Consider the following 13,798-nt stretch of genomic DNA (forward strand, 5'->3'; position numbering starts at 1 on the left):
TGGCAGGCATCTTTTAAGCGGGGAGGGGGGGAGGATTTGGGGTTTGCTATTTTATTTTTGGTTTTAGCTGAAAATGTTTTTAACTATGACTGTAAACCACCTTGAACCACAAAGAAAGATGGAATATAAATGTTTTGATAAGGCCTGAATGTAATTGCTTATGGCCTTACACAAATTCATGTTTTCAAGTTCTTTGGTATGGTTCTTTGTCTCTTGATCATAGACAAACTTGAAAGAGCGGTTTGCTTTTCTTCCTATTAAACGCCAACTATTTTGCAATGTTTTTCTAAAATCTATGTTGTCTGACAGGAACAGAAAACGTACAGAAGGCAGAAGATGTATTTCCATTACTTAGTCTGGTTTTGGATTCCTCTCTCCCTCGCTGACTCCGGAGTTCATCATCTTTGCCAGAAAATCTGCTTTTGCAAAGAGGGGGCTCTGTTTGTGAACTGCTCTGGAATCAGTGTTAGCTCAGACCTCACGTTTCCCCCTGAGACAGAACACTTGGACCTGTCGAACAGTAACTTATATTCCATCCCCAGCAGAGGCCTTAGGTCACTCTGGAAGTTGCAGGTTCTCCTTCTGAGAGACAATTACATCAGCAGAATTGAGGAGAGAGCATTCGTCTCCCTTGAAAGACTCCATAAACTTGATATTTCTGAAAATGAAATTGCATTTCTCGGAAACAGTTTTTCTCTGGGACTCGTTTCTCTCCATGAACTCAGTTTGGCCTCCAATAGGCTGCAGAAGCTACACTACAAGAGCTTCAGGAATTTTGAAAACCTTCAGAAGCTTAATCTGCAAAACAATAATATATCTTCGATAGAGACAGGTGCTTTCCGCAGCCTCACCCGTCTGCGCCAACTTTATCTTCAGAACAACCGCCTTCACATCCTCCACAATGGAATATTTTCTATGCTGCAGCACTTAGAAGTTTTGAACTTGGAGGGGAATGTGATAAAACACATCGCTCCGGGAGTCTTTACTTCGTTAAGCAGCCTCACAATACTGAACTTGGTCCAAAACAAAATCGAACACATTCGATTCAAAACGTTCCTTTCCCTCCAGACACCCGGAACTCACATCTTGCTCTCGAACAATCCGTGGTTTTGTGACTGCGACCTTCAAAGGGTTTTTGCAAAACTGCACAGTGTCCGAAGGCTGATATTGGATGACTATCATAATGTGACATGCTTGGAGCCCCAGGTTCTGAGAAACCTTCCCCTGTCTTCGGTAGATTCCCAGTTGTGCATTGCAGAGACGGTGACAGTTCTTGTCATAACATTCACAGTCTTTGTTACAGTGGTAGCTGCCATTGTTATGGCAGAAAGGAACAGAAAGAAAAGGACGGGCAAGCACTGGAGTGAGGACAGTGAAGTCTCCTATGAATCTCATCACTGATGGAACTGTTGGCAATCTTGCGATCTTTCTGCTACTGTGTATTTTGCAAAACTCAGGCCTTTTTTGTAGCAGGAACTCATTTGCATATTAGGCCACACCCCACTCCTCCTCCTCCATATTAGCCAATCCTCCAAGACCTTACAGGGCTCTTCGTACAGGGCCTACTGTAAGCTCCAGGAGGATTGGCTACATCGGGGGTGGGGTGCGGCCTAATATAGAGTTCCTGCTATAAAAAGAAGTCCTGGCAAAACTTAAATGATAACTTCTTTAGGTCAAAATGTAAATGTACATCTAGTACTTCTTGTATCACCTCAGTTATTATTACCCCAAACTTTTGTATTCCTTTAATGTTGATTTTCTCGTTATTCTGAAACAACTTTTTAAGTACCGTACATCTCCATTCATTTATGCTTTGGAATTATGACAAAATCAATATAATCTTCTATCAAATTTATGGATAATGATCTTTTGTAAGGAGTGAGATAGTGTTGAATTGCCTTTTTATAGGTGTTGTGTTAACACACTGAAAACCATTAATCTTCTATAACAACAACAACAAAAAGCCTGCAGCTCTCTAGAATATCTGATCCTAAATCTTTTTCTCATTTGGCAATGCAAGATTTGCCTTGATTTGTATAAAAGTATATTTGTATTTTGCAATTATTAATGAACTGAGACTTGGTGTAACTTTAAAAGCCTCGGGTATATTTATTTGAAAGAATAATTTTTAATACCCTTATTTTAAAATATAGGCTCTACTATTGTCACGTGGTTCAACAATAATACTAGAGAAGTGCCAGTACAAATGTCAGTTTAGTCTAACAATGCATCTACTTCTTTTTCTCCTACGAAGATAATTCCAGAGGGTTGCTGTTTTGGAGTTCAATCAATACTCCCTCTAAGCTGTGGAGTCGTATGAGCAAAAATTCTACTTTGTGAGCCACCAGCATTAAGTTGTGAGCTACTGAATAAATTAAGTTTTCTCTGGAGCCATTTTTCCTGAGCTAAAGCAAACAAAATGTATGAGCCAGATGCTAAAAAACTATAAGCTAGCTCACACTAACTCAGCTTAGAGGGAACACTGCTTGCAATAGAACAGCGAGATCAGGGGTGGCCAAACTGTGACTCAGGAGCCACATGTGGCTCTTTCACGCATACTGTGTGGCTCTCAAAGCCCCTACCACTCCATTGGCCAGCTTGGAGAAGGCATTTGTCTCTTTAAAACACTTCTCCAACCAAGCCAGCTGGCAGTTTGGAGAATGTATTTAAAGTTGCTTTCTTTCGATCTCTCCTCCCCTCCCTCATCTATTTGCATTCCTTCCTTCCTTCTTTCCGGCTCTCGCGGTTCTCAAGCATCTGACATTTATTCTCTGTGGCTCTTACATTAAGCACGTTTGGCCCCTGCTGGGCTAGATTCTAAGGTGTTACAGGACTCAAATGTAGTTGTTCCTTTCCTCCTAGACTACAGTTATTTTAAATAATTCACTTAGTTCAGCTCTGGAATAGCTGCCTTAAAACAATCAACAGATAGATGTTGAAAGCTGACCTGTGAACTGTCAGCTGTTTGCTTCTCTCTGCTGGAAACAGCTTGGATCCAAAGCAGGGGTGGAATTCTAGCTCCTTTGCATATTAGGCCACACACCCCTGATGCATTCTTGGAAGATTGGCTATATCAGGGGTGTGTGGCCTAATATGCAAATGAGCTCCTGCTAGAATTCCACCCCTGATCCAAAGCATGGCTTGTATAAACAGAAGGCATTTCCCCCAACTCTTAGCAGCAGATTTTCAAGTGGTGCAAATGATGGAGAGGTATAGAAATGATGGAGAGGTATGTTCTGCAAATAGAGTTTTGCTCATTGGATCCAACCGAGTGTGAGTTCTAATTTTTAAAAAATGACTGCCTACTCAGAAAAAGGGCAGACTGCTACAAACGTAGGCATAATTAAAGGAGCTTATTGTGGCTTGGCTATTTTTCTAGTTTCCTTCCTTAATGGTCAAAGAGAGATGACACAATGACAAGCTGTACAGCCTTCAGCATTGTACAATACCATAGAGTTCACCCTTTAAAGCAGCCATTTTCTCCAGGGGATACAATATAAATAACTGGTACCAGTGTGTAAATAGGAAAATAATAAAATCACCGGTCAACAATAAATATTCACACTCTGATGCTATTGATTTAATGCAAATATAAGACAAAATGAAGAACAAAGGAACAATAAGGTATTTGTACTCCCCCAAATTATACACTTTAATGTTTCCACATAGGAACCAGCCTTAACCAAGTCCATAAGTAAGTGTTTTAGGGTGGAATCCTTAAACGTCCTGCTGTGACGTTGCAATAGGGAGAAAAAGGAGGGACCTTATAGAAAGGAATCCTCACGGTTTCGCCCGTCTCACACTTCGTCAGCCTCTTTTCTCAGTGTTTTTCGGAGCCACAGTAATTATGTTACAGACACGGATCAACGCATGTGTCAGACATTGTAACTTACTTGCTTAAAATGCTTTAAACTGTTCATGTTCCTTACCCTAACTAACTCCATTTTGAATGACTCTACTAACCCTTTGCATTTCAAACACTGTTGAAACAATAAACAACTCCCATGGGAATTCCTAACATAGCCCTAACAAATGCAGCCGAGCTTTGAAGATAGCTCGCGCCTCAAGGTAACCAGCAGGGCTCCTTCCTTGGGAAAGAGATAAGGGAGTCTGTGAACCATCTATTGCCTCCCAAATGTGTGAGAATGACTTTATTGTTTAGTGTTTGATGTTAGAGGTTAAAATAGCATGTACCCCATTGAAATGTATCAATCCCATTCCGTCCTTGCTACAGACAACTAGTTCTCAAATAAAATGGATTAAGCTGCTACAAACTATGGTCTGTTTACTTTGAAGTTCCAAGTCTGACAGCATGCTCTAAACCTCTGCTGCCTTTTAAATGCATTCCCGCCCTTGGAAATAATGAAGGATGGGGCACCTTCTTTTGAGGCTCATAGAATTCGATCCCCTGGTCCAATCCTTTTGAAACTTGGGGGTATTTTGGGGAGAGGCACTGAATGCTATGCTGAAAATTTGGTGCTTCTACCTAAAAAAAAAGCCCCCCCTCTGATACCTGCAGATCAATCTCCATTATACCCTATGGGAATCAGTTTCCATAGGGAATAACAGAATGCCCAGCAGACATTCCCCCCCCCCCCATTTCTGATGACCCTGAAGCAGGGGGAGGGCCTCCAAACCAGGGGATCCCCTGCCCCCACCTGGGAATTGGCAATCCTAGAAGATATGCAGCAAACTGAAAAGGAATAGCAAGTGACAAAATTAGTCTTTATTTAGTACACTCTGTCTTAGAAAGGTTGATTGTGTTCTGCTACTAAGGACCGTGCGTATCCGGAGAAACAACATAAAATACTTAGTTTATCAAATGTATGAGCGGTATATAAGTAATGGTTCTGTACATAAAGAATAATATTGAAGAATAAGAATTAGCCAAGCTGTGAAGCAAAAGTGTAGCAATTTTACTTTTAGAAGGGATGTACAGGAATTCAAAGTTGTAGGCCTCTGGGCAGCCTGCTGAGGTAGCGGAGTTGCTTTAGGCAAGGGAGGAACCTCTCCCTGGCCTTTTTAGTCAACCCAATTCCATATTTTACAGAAGACTGAACCCCAAAGGAGTTAGTTGTGATGGATCGGTGAGTGAAGTTTATTTAGAACTTATATAGACCCTGTACCTTCTGTTTCTCCAAAGATCTGCTCTATCACAGTGGTCTTCAGCTGAGAGGCAAATTGGTGGTGGCTGCCTGAAGAACAGTCATTGTGGTGGTTAGCAGGAGTAACTGGAACTATAAAAAGGAAACAACCAAAATACAGATGAACAGCTAGTTAATATAAACACAGCCCTCCTTTCCAATAATTAGTATAAGAAGTTCTTGTACCTAAAATATATAGTTTCATAGAGTTACCTGAGGTAAGAGTGCTTCTCCCAGCTGGTTCAGGCCTTCCATTCTCTCAGGGAAAACTATTCCTATTTCGTACTTCATATTTTTATTCCCACCTCTTTACCTCCCTCTAGTGGACTCAAGGTTACACGCACAAGCAAATAAAACAGCTATTTTGATTACTCTTCCTCCCCCACCCCACCCAAATTAAGGAAGAGATTCAAGGTGTCTTTTAAGCGCCAGCCTAGCCAAGAAAATTGGTTCTTTGGCTCCAGAGATAAAAGCCTTGCTGTGGTTGCATGGGGCACTCTGCTCATGCTCAGATGTATTGTCAACCAATGGAAAGCTAGGCAGAAGACAAAAGGGAGTAAAAAATTAGCCCAGTAAAATCCAGGAACTCACCCAGTGCTTAGAAGAGAATAAGATATCCAGAAAACAAACAAAAACCCTTGGTCACTAAGGCACAAATGCCTCTGCCGTCTGTAGCCCCCAAATGCCAGTCAACATTTCCCTGTCACAGTGCCCTATTACTTTGACAATGGCACCCATTTACTATTAATTATAAGAATCTTTAGAAATGGAAAGTGGCCCTGTGGCGCAGAGTGGTAAAGCAGCAGTACTGCAGTACTGTGATCTGAACTCTCTGCTCAGGACCTGAGTTCGATTTCACCGGATTCAGGAAGGTTGACTCAGCCTTCCATCCTTTTGAGGTCAGTAAAATGAGTCCCCGGCTTGCTGGGGGGAAAGTGTAAAAGACTGGGGAAGGCAATGGCAAACCACCCCGTAAAAAGTCTGCCGTGAAAACGTTGTGAAAGCAACGTCACCCCAGAGTCGGAAACTGTTGTGTCCTAGGCTTAATGGGAGAATTGTTACTTTTGGAGGGAACTGTTACTTTTGGAGGGAAGCTGAACAAGCCAAAGCTTGTACTCCACACCAGGGTTCCAGAGAAGGCCTAAGCGTGCCCAATCAGGGGAAGGATTGAAACATAAGTAGCCAATCAACATCTAGGCTCATACTGTACCCTGATAGGCCCTTAGGGCCCTGTAAATAGCCAATCCATGTAGATAGTTAAGGACCAATCAGAAGGGGGCAAGAATTGTATAAAAGAGCGGGAAGTTTGAATAGAGCTCAGTCTGTGTGTGTGTTCCTGAAGTAAAGCTTGCTGAAATCACTCTCCGACTCTGGTCTCTTACTGCGCCAACCCCAGTACATTACAGAAACGATGTGCTTGCACAGGGGATCTTTTCTTTCCTTAGAAATGGAAATGCATTAGCAGAAAAAGAAAGTACAGCAAAGTTTCCCACTCCACATTTCTGCCAGTTTTTAACAGGGCAGTCCAAAGGAAAGTTTACTTTGAAGGGTTCAGAAAAGGGTGACTTCTCTCAGCCTTGCATCTTCCGTCTTCAGAATAAACTGTGAAGCCAGCTCCTGTTTAAAGGAGGGAGAGGACACTGGAAAACAATCCTGTCCAATATCTCAGGGAACCTCACATTCGAGGCTGAACAGAGATTCCAGCAGAGATACCACTTAGATTCTTAAAATCCTCAGAATATTTCAGAATCCTAGGCATGGAGCACAAGAGAGAGGACTCTGGAACTCTGTGATACATCACAAGCAGACATCCCCAAGGCCAACTTTTGGGACTGATCAGCTGGATAGGACTGAAACCAACAGAGGATGATGCTCCCATTTGCCAACTTGGATATCTGGCAGAGGATACCATTATCTATGGTACTGATGGAGAGCCAGCAAGGACACACTCCACCCCCTCTCTCTTTTCCATTACAGGTCTTCCCTCACAGCCACTGAAACAGCCAGTTTGGTGTAGTGCTTAAGTGCATGGACTCTTATCTGGGAGAAATGGGTTTGATTCCCCACTCCTCCACTTGCAGCTGCTGGAAATGCCTTGGGTCAGCCATAGCTCTCGCAGAGTTGTCCTTGAAAGGGCAGCTTCTGTGAGAGCTCTCTCAGCCCCACCCACCTCACAGGGTGTCTGTTGTGGGGGAAGAAAGGTATTGTGATCGCTCTGAGAATCTGAGATTCAGAGTGAAGGGCGGGAAATAAATCCAATAATTTCTTTTTCTAAAAAACATGTCTGAAACACCCAGTTGTTTAAACCTGGAGACTGATGCCCTTTCTCTCCCTATTAGATCTTTTTTCTCCTCTACATATGACGTTTCTATACTTCTCCTACACCAAAGAAGAACTCAGAAGTATTTTCACAATAACCCAAAAGCTGATATTTGGGCACATAACCAATTTAAGATGTACTATTTAACAGGGCAGAAGCCCCGTGGCACAGAGTGGTAAAGCTACAGTACTGCAGTCTAAGCTCTCTGCTCACAACCTGAGTTCGATCCCAGCGGAAGCTGGGTTCAAGTAGCTGGCTCAAGGTTAACTCAGCCTTACATCCTTCTGAGGTCGGTAAAATGAGAACCCTGCTTGCTGGAAGGAAAGTGCAGGTGATTGGGGAAGGCAGTGGCAACCACCCCATAAAAAGGCTGCCGTGAAAATGTCATGATGCGACGTCACCCCAGAGTGGGAAATGACTGGTGCTTGCACAGGGGGCTACCTTTACCTTTTTTCTCTACCCAAAGGAGTCTTAAAGCAGCTTAAAATCTCCTCCCCTTCCTATGGACATATCGGAGACATAACTTTTCAATGCAGGATCTCCCTTGATGAAGTTTTGGAAATGAGGTCCAAGCTGTCCCGTTGTAGGCCCCAAGGAACACTAGTTAGACTTGATATACAAAAGAAAAGAATCAAATGGACCACAATACATGCTGAATCGGGATCTAGGTTTCCTGTCTCATTAAATGCTGCATGTCACACCGAATCCAATCACACCTGCAACTGTCATTTGCCTGCTAATGTCACTTCATTTGGCATTTCATTTGGCATCTAATGTCATTTCATTTGCCATTTTCCAATATATAGGACTTACATTCTAGCTGTATCTGAAGAAATTGACCTTTTCCAGAGTGCAAGCTCCCCCAAATGTCCGTGCACTTGCCATCCCGGAGTTGGCAACCATATGAGAACCGTGGCCGAGACCAATCCCAGCCTGGCTGTCTTCCAAGATCTCAAAACATCTCCCCCAACAACTCACTTCCCAAAAAAACCCACCTTCCCACCTTCAGGCTGCAAGGCTTTTCTCCGGTGTTGTTTATCTGTTTTCTTTCCTCTTTTCCGGATACTCCCACATCCTTGCTCGGTCCCTCTAGCAGACAGCCTTTCAGTGCTGCAGAGAAATGAAAAAACTGGTCCTGTCCTCTCCATGAGATGCTTCAGCCAGGGTGCCCCCTGCATGTCAATGGGAGGGACTGCTCTGGAGTAACTGCGCAGGGTTATGTTCCTGGGCTATCCAGCTCTGTTCAGCTGTCTCAGAACAAGGAGGCTGAAGCTGGTTCCCAGTTGCTTATTCGCATCCCAGTTCCCGATTCACCCGCCTAGTATAAGGACCATAAAACTCAACTGTGCAGAGACAGCTCCCCAGGAGAAAATGGCTGCTTTGAAGGGTGGACTGTATGGCATTGGGGAGGGACGGTGGCTCATTGGTACAGCATCTACTTGGTAAGCAGAAGGTCCCAGGTTCAATCCCCAGCATCTCCAACTAAAAAGGGTCCGACTAGTAGGCGTGAAAAACCTCAGCTTGAGACCCTGGAGAGCTGCTGCCAGTCTGAGTAGACAATACTGACTTTGATGGACCGAGGGTCTGATTCAGTATAAGGCAGCGTCATATGTTCATATGTACCAAACTGAGGCCCCTCCCCTCACTCCACCGTCTCCCAGATCCACCCCCCCCCCAAAGTCTCCAGGTATGCTTCCTTCACTGTACATACTGAGAAACACTGAATGGCGATCCTTGAATGTCACTTTAAAAAGTTATTGTTGTGTTCCTTGGCTATAATTTTTTAGGTGATTTCTGATGTTATTTGTGACGTACGTATGTTTGACGAGCCCCGTGGCACAGAGTGGTAAAGCTGCAGTACTGCAGTCAGAACCCTCTGCTCACGACCTGAGTTTGATCCCAGTGGAAGCTGGTTCAGCTAGCTGGCTCCAGATTAGCCTTCCACCCTTCCAAGTGTTAGGGAAACTGCTCTCAAAATGAGATTGGGGAATTAGACTGAGAGACAGCTTGCCCAATCGGAATCTTTGTTATCTGTGTATACCAGGCTCAACCATTCAGATAGTCAATGCTCAATAGACTGGAGTAAAATCAATTGTAATTTATTTGGAAAAAATAGTTCTTTCACACAAGGTACAAAAACAATCACACATTCACACAGGTCTAAAGAAATATAGAGAGATCGATAGGGGAACATAAAGGATGGACATACAGGGTGATACTACCTCTCGCAGACTCCAAGGAAGACTCCGATGGCGACAGATGAGGGAATGGGGGAATGGGCCCGAAACTGATCAGGAATCGGGGATGGATCTATACAGCGGGTAAGGGAGTTGCTGGATAGAGAGCACACCTGTGGGTAGCTAGTCCACGGGTTATATACGGTCACCATAGTCCTGAGGGGATGGGAGGTGACTGGGAGTGGTAATGGGAGGTTCCGCTGATGACCAAGAAGGCTGGACATTGGCTGGACCAATGGTGAGTCCATGGCGACACCTGATTGGGTGCATGCTTCAACCAATGAACATCACCTTCATCCTGGGCATCCTGGAAACTTCCAAGTGGCGCCAGGACCTGGGGCGGCTCCATTGATATTAGCATGGAAATGGTCGGGTGATTGGGATGAAAGGGGATTGACTGGAAGGTGACAATAGGGAGTCAGATATGTGCCTAGGTATTCCCGGTGTAGACAAAAGGGCTTGGAGGTGTCAGGAGAGATTCTTCCTCTTTCTCCCCATCTCCTGGGTGAGAACTGTTGCTCAGGATATTACTTGGCAATCAAGATCAATAGTGGAGCCATTAATCCATTCATAGACTGGATGGGTTGCTTGTGGGCTAGGAATGACTCAAGGTGTGTAAGTGAGGTTCCCACTCAGAAGGAATGGAGCCCAGCCAGGCAGGAAGATGGCTACATGTGGGGTTAACGAAACACAGTGGCTTCCATGCTTAGTGCTCAACACCATTCGCCTGGACAGTTCCCGTGGCGGCGTAGCCTCCCCCTCGCCATGGCGGACTCCATACAGTAGCGGGGGAAACGTCTGTGTGCGTCTGCAGACACTCTGTGCCTGTCTCAAGCACGGTTTATAGTTAGCAGTTGGTACACATGAGTCCTATGTAGTTCCTGGATAGTTTCACTCGCACTCACTGGCCAGGCGGGTGCAAGCTCACTTCTCTAGGTGCCCTGGCAACCACGTGTGTGACAGAGGGGTTATTTCCTCACAAGGTTGGTAAAATGAGGACCCAGCTTTCTGGGGGGGGAAGTATAGATGACTGGGGAAGGCAATGGCAAACCACCCTGTAAAAAAAGTCTGCCGTGAAAAGGTTGTGAAAGCAACGTCACCCCAGAGTCGAAAACAACTGGTGCTTGTACATACCTTTACGTATGTTTAACCCGGTTCTCCCAGATAAGAGTCCGTACACAATCACTACATCAAACCAGCTCTGTCAGATACCTTTTCAGGTGTTCGTGGACTCTCACTCTTCTCTGCTGCTACAGACAGACAGATTAAATGGCTTCCCATTTTGATCTATCTGCAGGAAGAGGGGAATCATAGCTAGCGAGGGGGAGGGTGTGTCTTCGGTGTAGGGAAACCTGTGGCAGTCAACAAAGCACAATAAAAATGTAAGAGACCCCTCAGACAGGATGACTGCTGTGGTGCATATCTTTTAGCCAGTCCACAAAGCACATTTGGGGCTGGTATTCAAAGGGAGATTAGCACCATCAACACCCATTAGTTTAGGCTCCCTAGAGGAGGTTAAAGACCCACACTCTGAAAGTCCAGGGGAAGGGAGGAGCCCCTTGGAACAAAGGGAGATTCTACACCCCCCCCACCCCCCCCAAGGAATGATAAAGTGCCTTTTAGCCAGGACTGTGAATGTCTTCCCCAACTTTTCTTATTTGAGAGAGAAAATAAGATTAGGAAATGGCAAAGAAGGAACGAAGAGTCACCAAGATCGGTGTTAATTTAATTAATCCATTAATTTTTAACTTTTATTAGCCACTTTCCTTCCTTAGGGAGCTCCAAGCAGCTTACAAACATGGGTAAAATACCCAGAATAAAATACATTCAAACCATATCACCTGAATTGAGAATGACTACTAAACTGAACCAGATGTGCTCCTAAATAAACATACATTGCCTCCTACAGTTTGAAAGCCATCAGGTTCAGAATCCCTGAATTTATTCCCTCCTGATTCTATAATCCTAGTCCTGTGTGGATTTTACAACCCTTTGATTGTTAGATTCTGTCATCCTTCCTGAATCTCAGCAAGAAGGGCAGACAGTAAAGGAAGTAAATCCATCCATAACTGTGAAGAATTGTAGATTTATACCCTGCCCTTCTCTCCGAATCAGAGACTCAGAGTGGTTTACAATCTCCTATATCTTCTCCCTCCACAACAGAAACTCTGTGAGGTGGATGGGGCTGAGAGAGCTCTCACAGCAGCTGCCCTTTCAAGGACAACCTCTGCCAGAGCTATGGCTGACCCAAAACCGTTCCAGCAGCTGCAAGTGGATGAGTGGGGAGTCCAACCCAGTTCTCTCCAGATAAGAGTCCACTTTTCTGTGGGCAGAAAGGCGGGAGGGTGGGGGTATTGCATGACAGAGCAGACAGATCCGGTCTGGATGCTCATCCTGTACTCCATGCGACACAATCACCCATTAATTATGGTTCAGAGGAGCTCGTAATAGAACAACTAGAGGAGAGTCCAGGGCCGCTTTTGAGAACCACTAGATTTTCAGGGTAGCACTTTTGAAAGGTCCCTTCCACAGACACACAGATTGTGGGTTGTCCTCCATTCCTGTGTGTGTTGTGTCTGCTTAGGAACAAGACCATGGTTCATCCTCACAAATTGTCCCAACCGGGAGCCACTCTAGGAGATCTACAGGTTCTGAGATGCCTATATTTTTTCTGTCCCCATACAGGCTGGATGGAAACTTGCCATTGGGACATCAGACCACTCTAAAGATTCATATAATTCAAATAAAGTATATAAAAACCAATGGCAGTATAGATTTATCTCATCTGCAAACTCAGATCATATGGTTTGTGGCCCAAAAGCAACATACTATGTACAATATAAACATACGCCCAGTGCAAGAACAAGGATATTCTAGATTATATTATCCAAAGTACAAGCCCCAAGGTATACTAGTCTCAGACTCTCTGAGATTATGTCCTCATCTATCAGAGAGTATGTTCCACAGTTCCTTTAAGAGTGGACCAATGCTCCAAACTAGACTTGCATTCTGTCAAACCTTGTAATCTCAGTGCAGGTATCTGGGGCTTGCGGGGGGGGGGGCTGTTTTTTTGAGGCAGAGGCACCAAACTTGCAGCATAGCATCCGATGCCTCTTCTCAAAAGACCCTCCAAGTTTCAAAAAGATTGGAGCAAGGGATCCAATACTATGAGCCCCAAAAGAAGGTGCTCCTATCCTTTATTATTTCCAATAGAGGGAAGGCATTTAAAAGGTGTGCGGTCTCTTTAAATGTGATGACCAGAACTCCCTTTGGAGTTCAGTTATGCTTGTTGCAACTTTTCTCCTGGCTCCACCCCCAGAATTGTTTCATATATTTACAGGCCTGTAGTAGGTCAGAAACCAAACTCCAGAGCTCTACTGAGTTCTCTTCCTTTACTGCCTTTCCAAGTTCCTCTCAAGACAGTCTGATGTCTTCCTGTTTCTTCTTCTGAATAAGAGCCTTCTACTGGGCTTTTAGCAGGGCTTTTTTTGTAGCAGGAACGCCTTTGCATATTAGGCCATATCCCACTGATGTAGGCATATAGGCATCACAGACCAGTAGGTTTTGAAAAAGCCTCTTCCAAGGGTTCCTTGTCAGTCAGCAACGTATTCTGTGACATTCCGTCTGATGTCATGATGGCCAGCTCTTGGTCTCTATGGAAACAGGCCAGTATACAAGGGCCTTGTAGACTCAGTTGGCAACCAGCAGGCGCCAAGATCAGAGTAAACTCAGAGGTCTCCTCTTGAAAATTAAAGAGCAAGACTGCCAGCATTTCACAAATGGTAAGATGCCTCTGAGCCTTTGGGATAGACAGACAAACAGACTAGGTAGGTAGACGAGATAGATAGATAGATAGATAGATAGATAGATAGATAGATAGATAGATAGATAGATAGATAGATAGATAGATAGATAGATAGATAGATAGATAGATGATTGATTGATTGATTGATTGATTGATGATTGATTGATTGATTGTTGGGTGAATGGACGAATAGATGGATGGATGGAGGGATAGAAAAAGGGATGAATGGATGGATTTGGAGGTGATATGGGGGTGATGTGGGGGTGATGTGGGGGTGTTGAGGGGGTGATGT

The 13,798-nt window shown here is 44.3% G+C and overlaps 1 protein-coding gene across 1 annotated transcript; it reads left to right on the forward strand.

The window, feature by feature from the left end:
* The first annotated feature begins 330 nt into the window (after positions 1 to 330).
* Positions 331 to 1,446, forward strand: LOC132585933 (insulin-like growth factor-binding protein complex acid labile subunit). Its single transcript, XM_060257813.1, has one exon. The coding sequence runs from the start codon at positions 337 to 339 to the stop codon at positions 1,399 to 1,401; it is 1,065 nt and encodes a 354-aa protein (XP_060113796.1). The 5' UTR covers positions 331 to 336; the 3' UTR covers positions 1,402 to 1,446.
* The last annotated feature ends 12,352 nt before the right edge of the window (positions 1,447 to 13,798 follow it).

This window comes from Heteronotia binoei, chromosome 1 (assembly GCF_032191835.1).
Source record: "Heteronotia binoei isolate CCM8104 ecotype False Entrance Well chromosome 1, APGP_CSIRO_Hbin_v1, whole genome shotgun sequence".
Taxonomy (NCBI): domain Eukaryota; kingdom Metazoa; phylum Chordata; class Lepidosauria; order Squamata; family Gekkonidae; genus Heteronotia; species Heteronotia binoei.

What these genes read in the sequence shown, in the direction of transcription:
- LOC132585933 (XM_060257813.1), top strand. Translation starts at nt 337, where the DNA reads ATGTATTTCCATTACTTAGTCTGGTTTTGGATTCCTCTCTCCCTCGCT.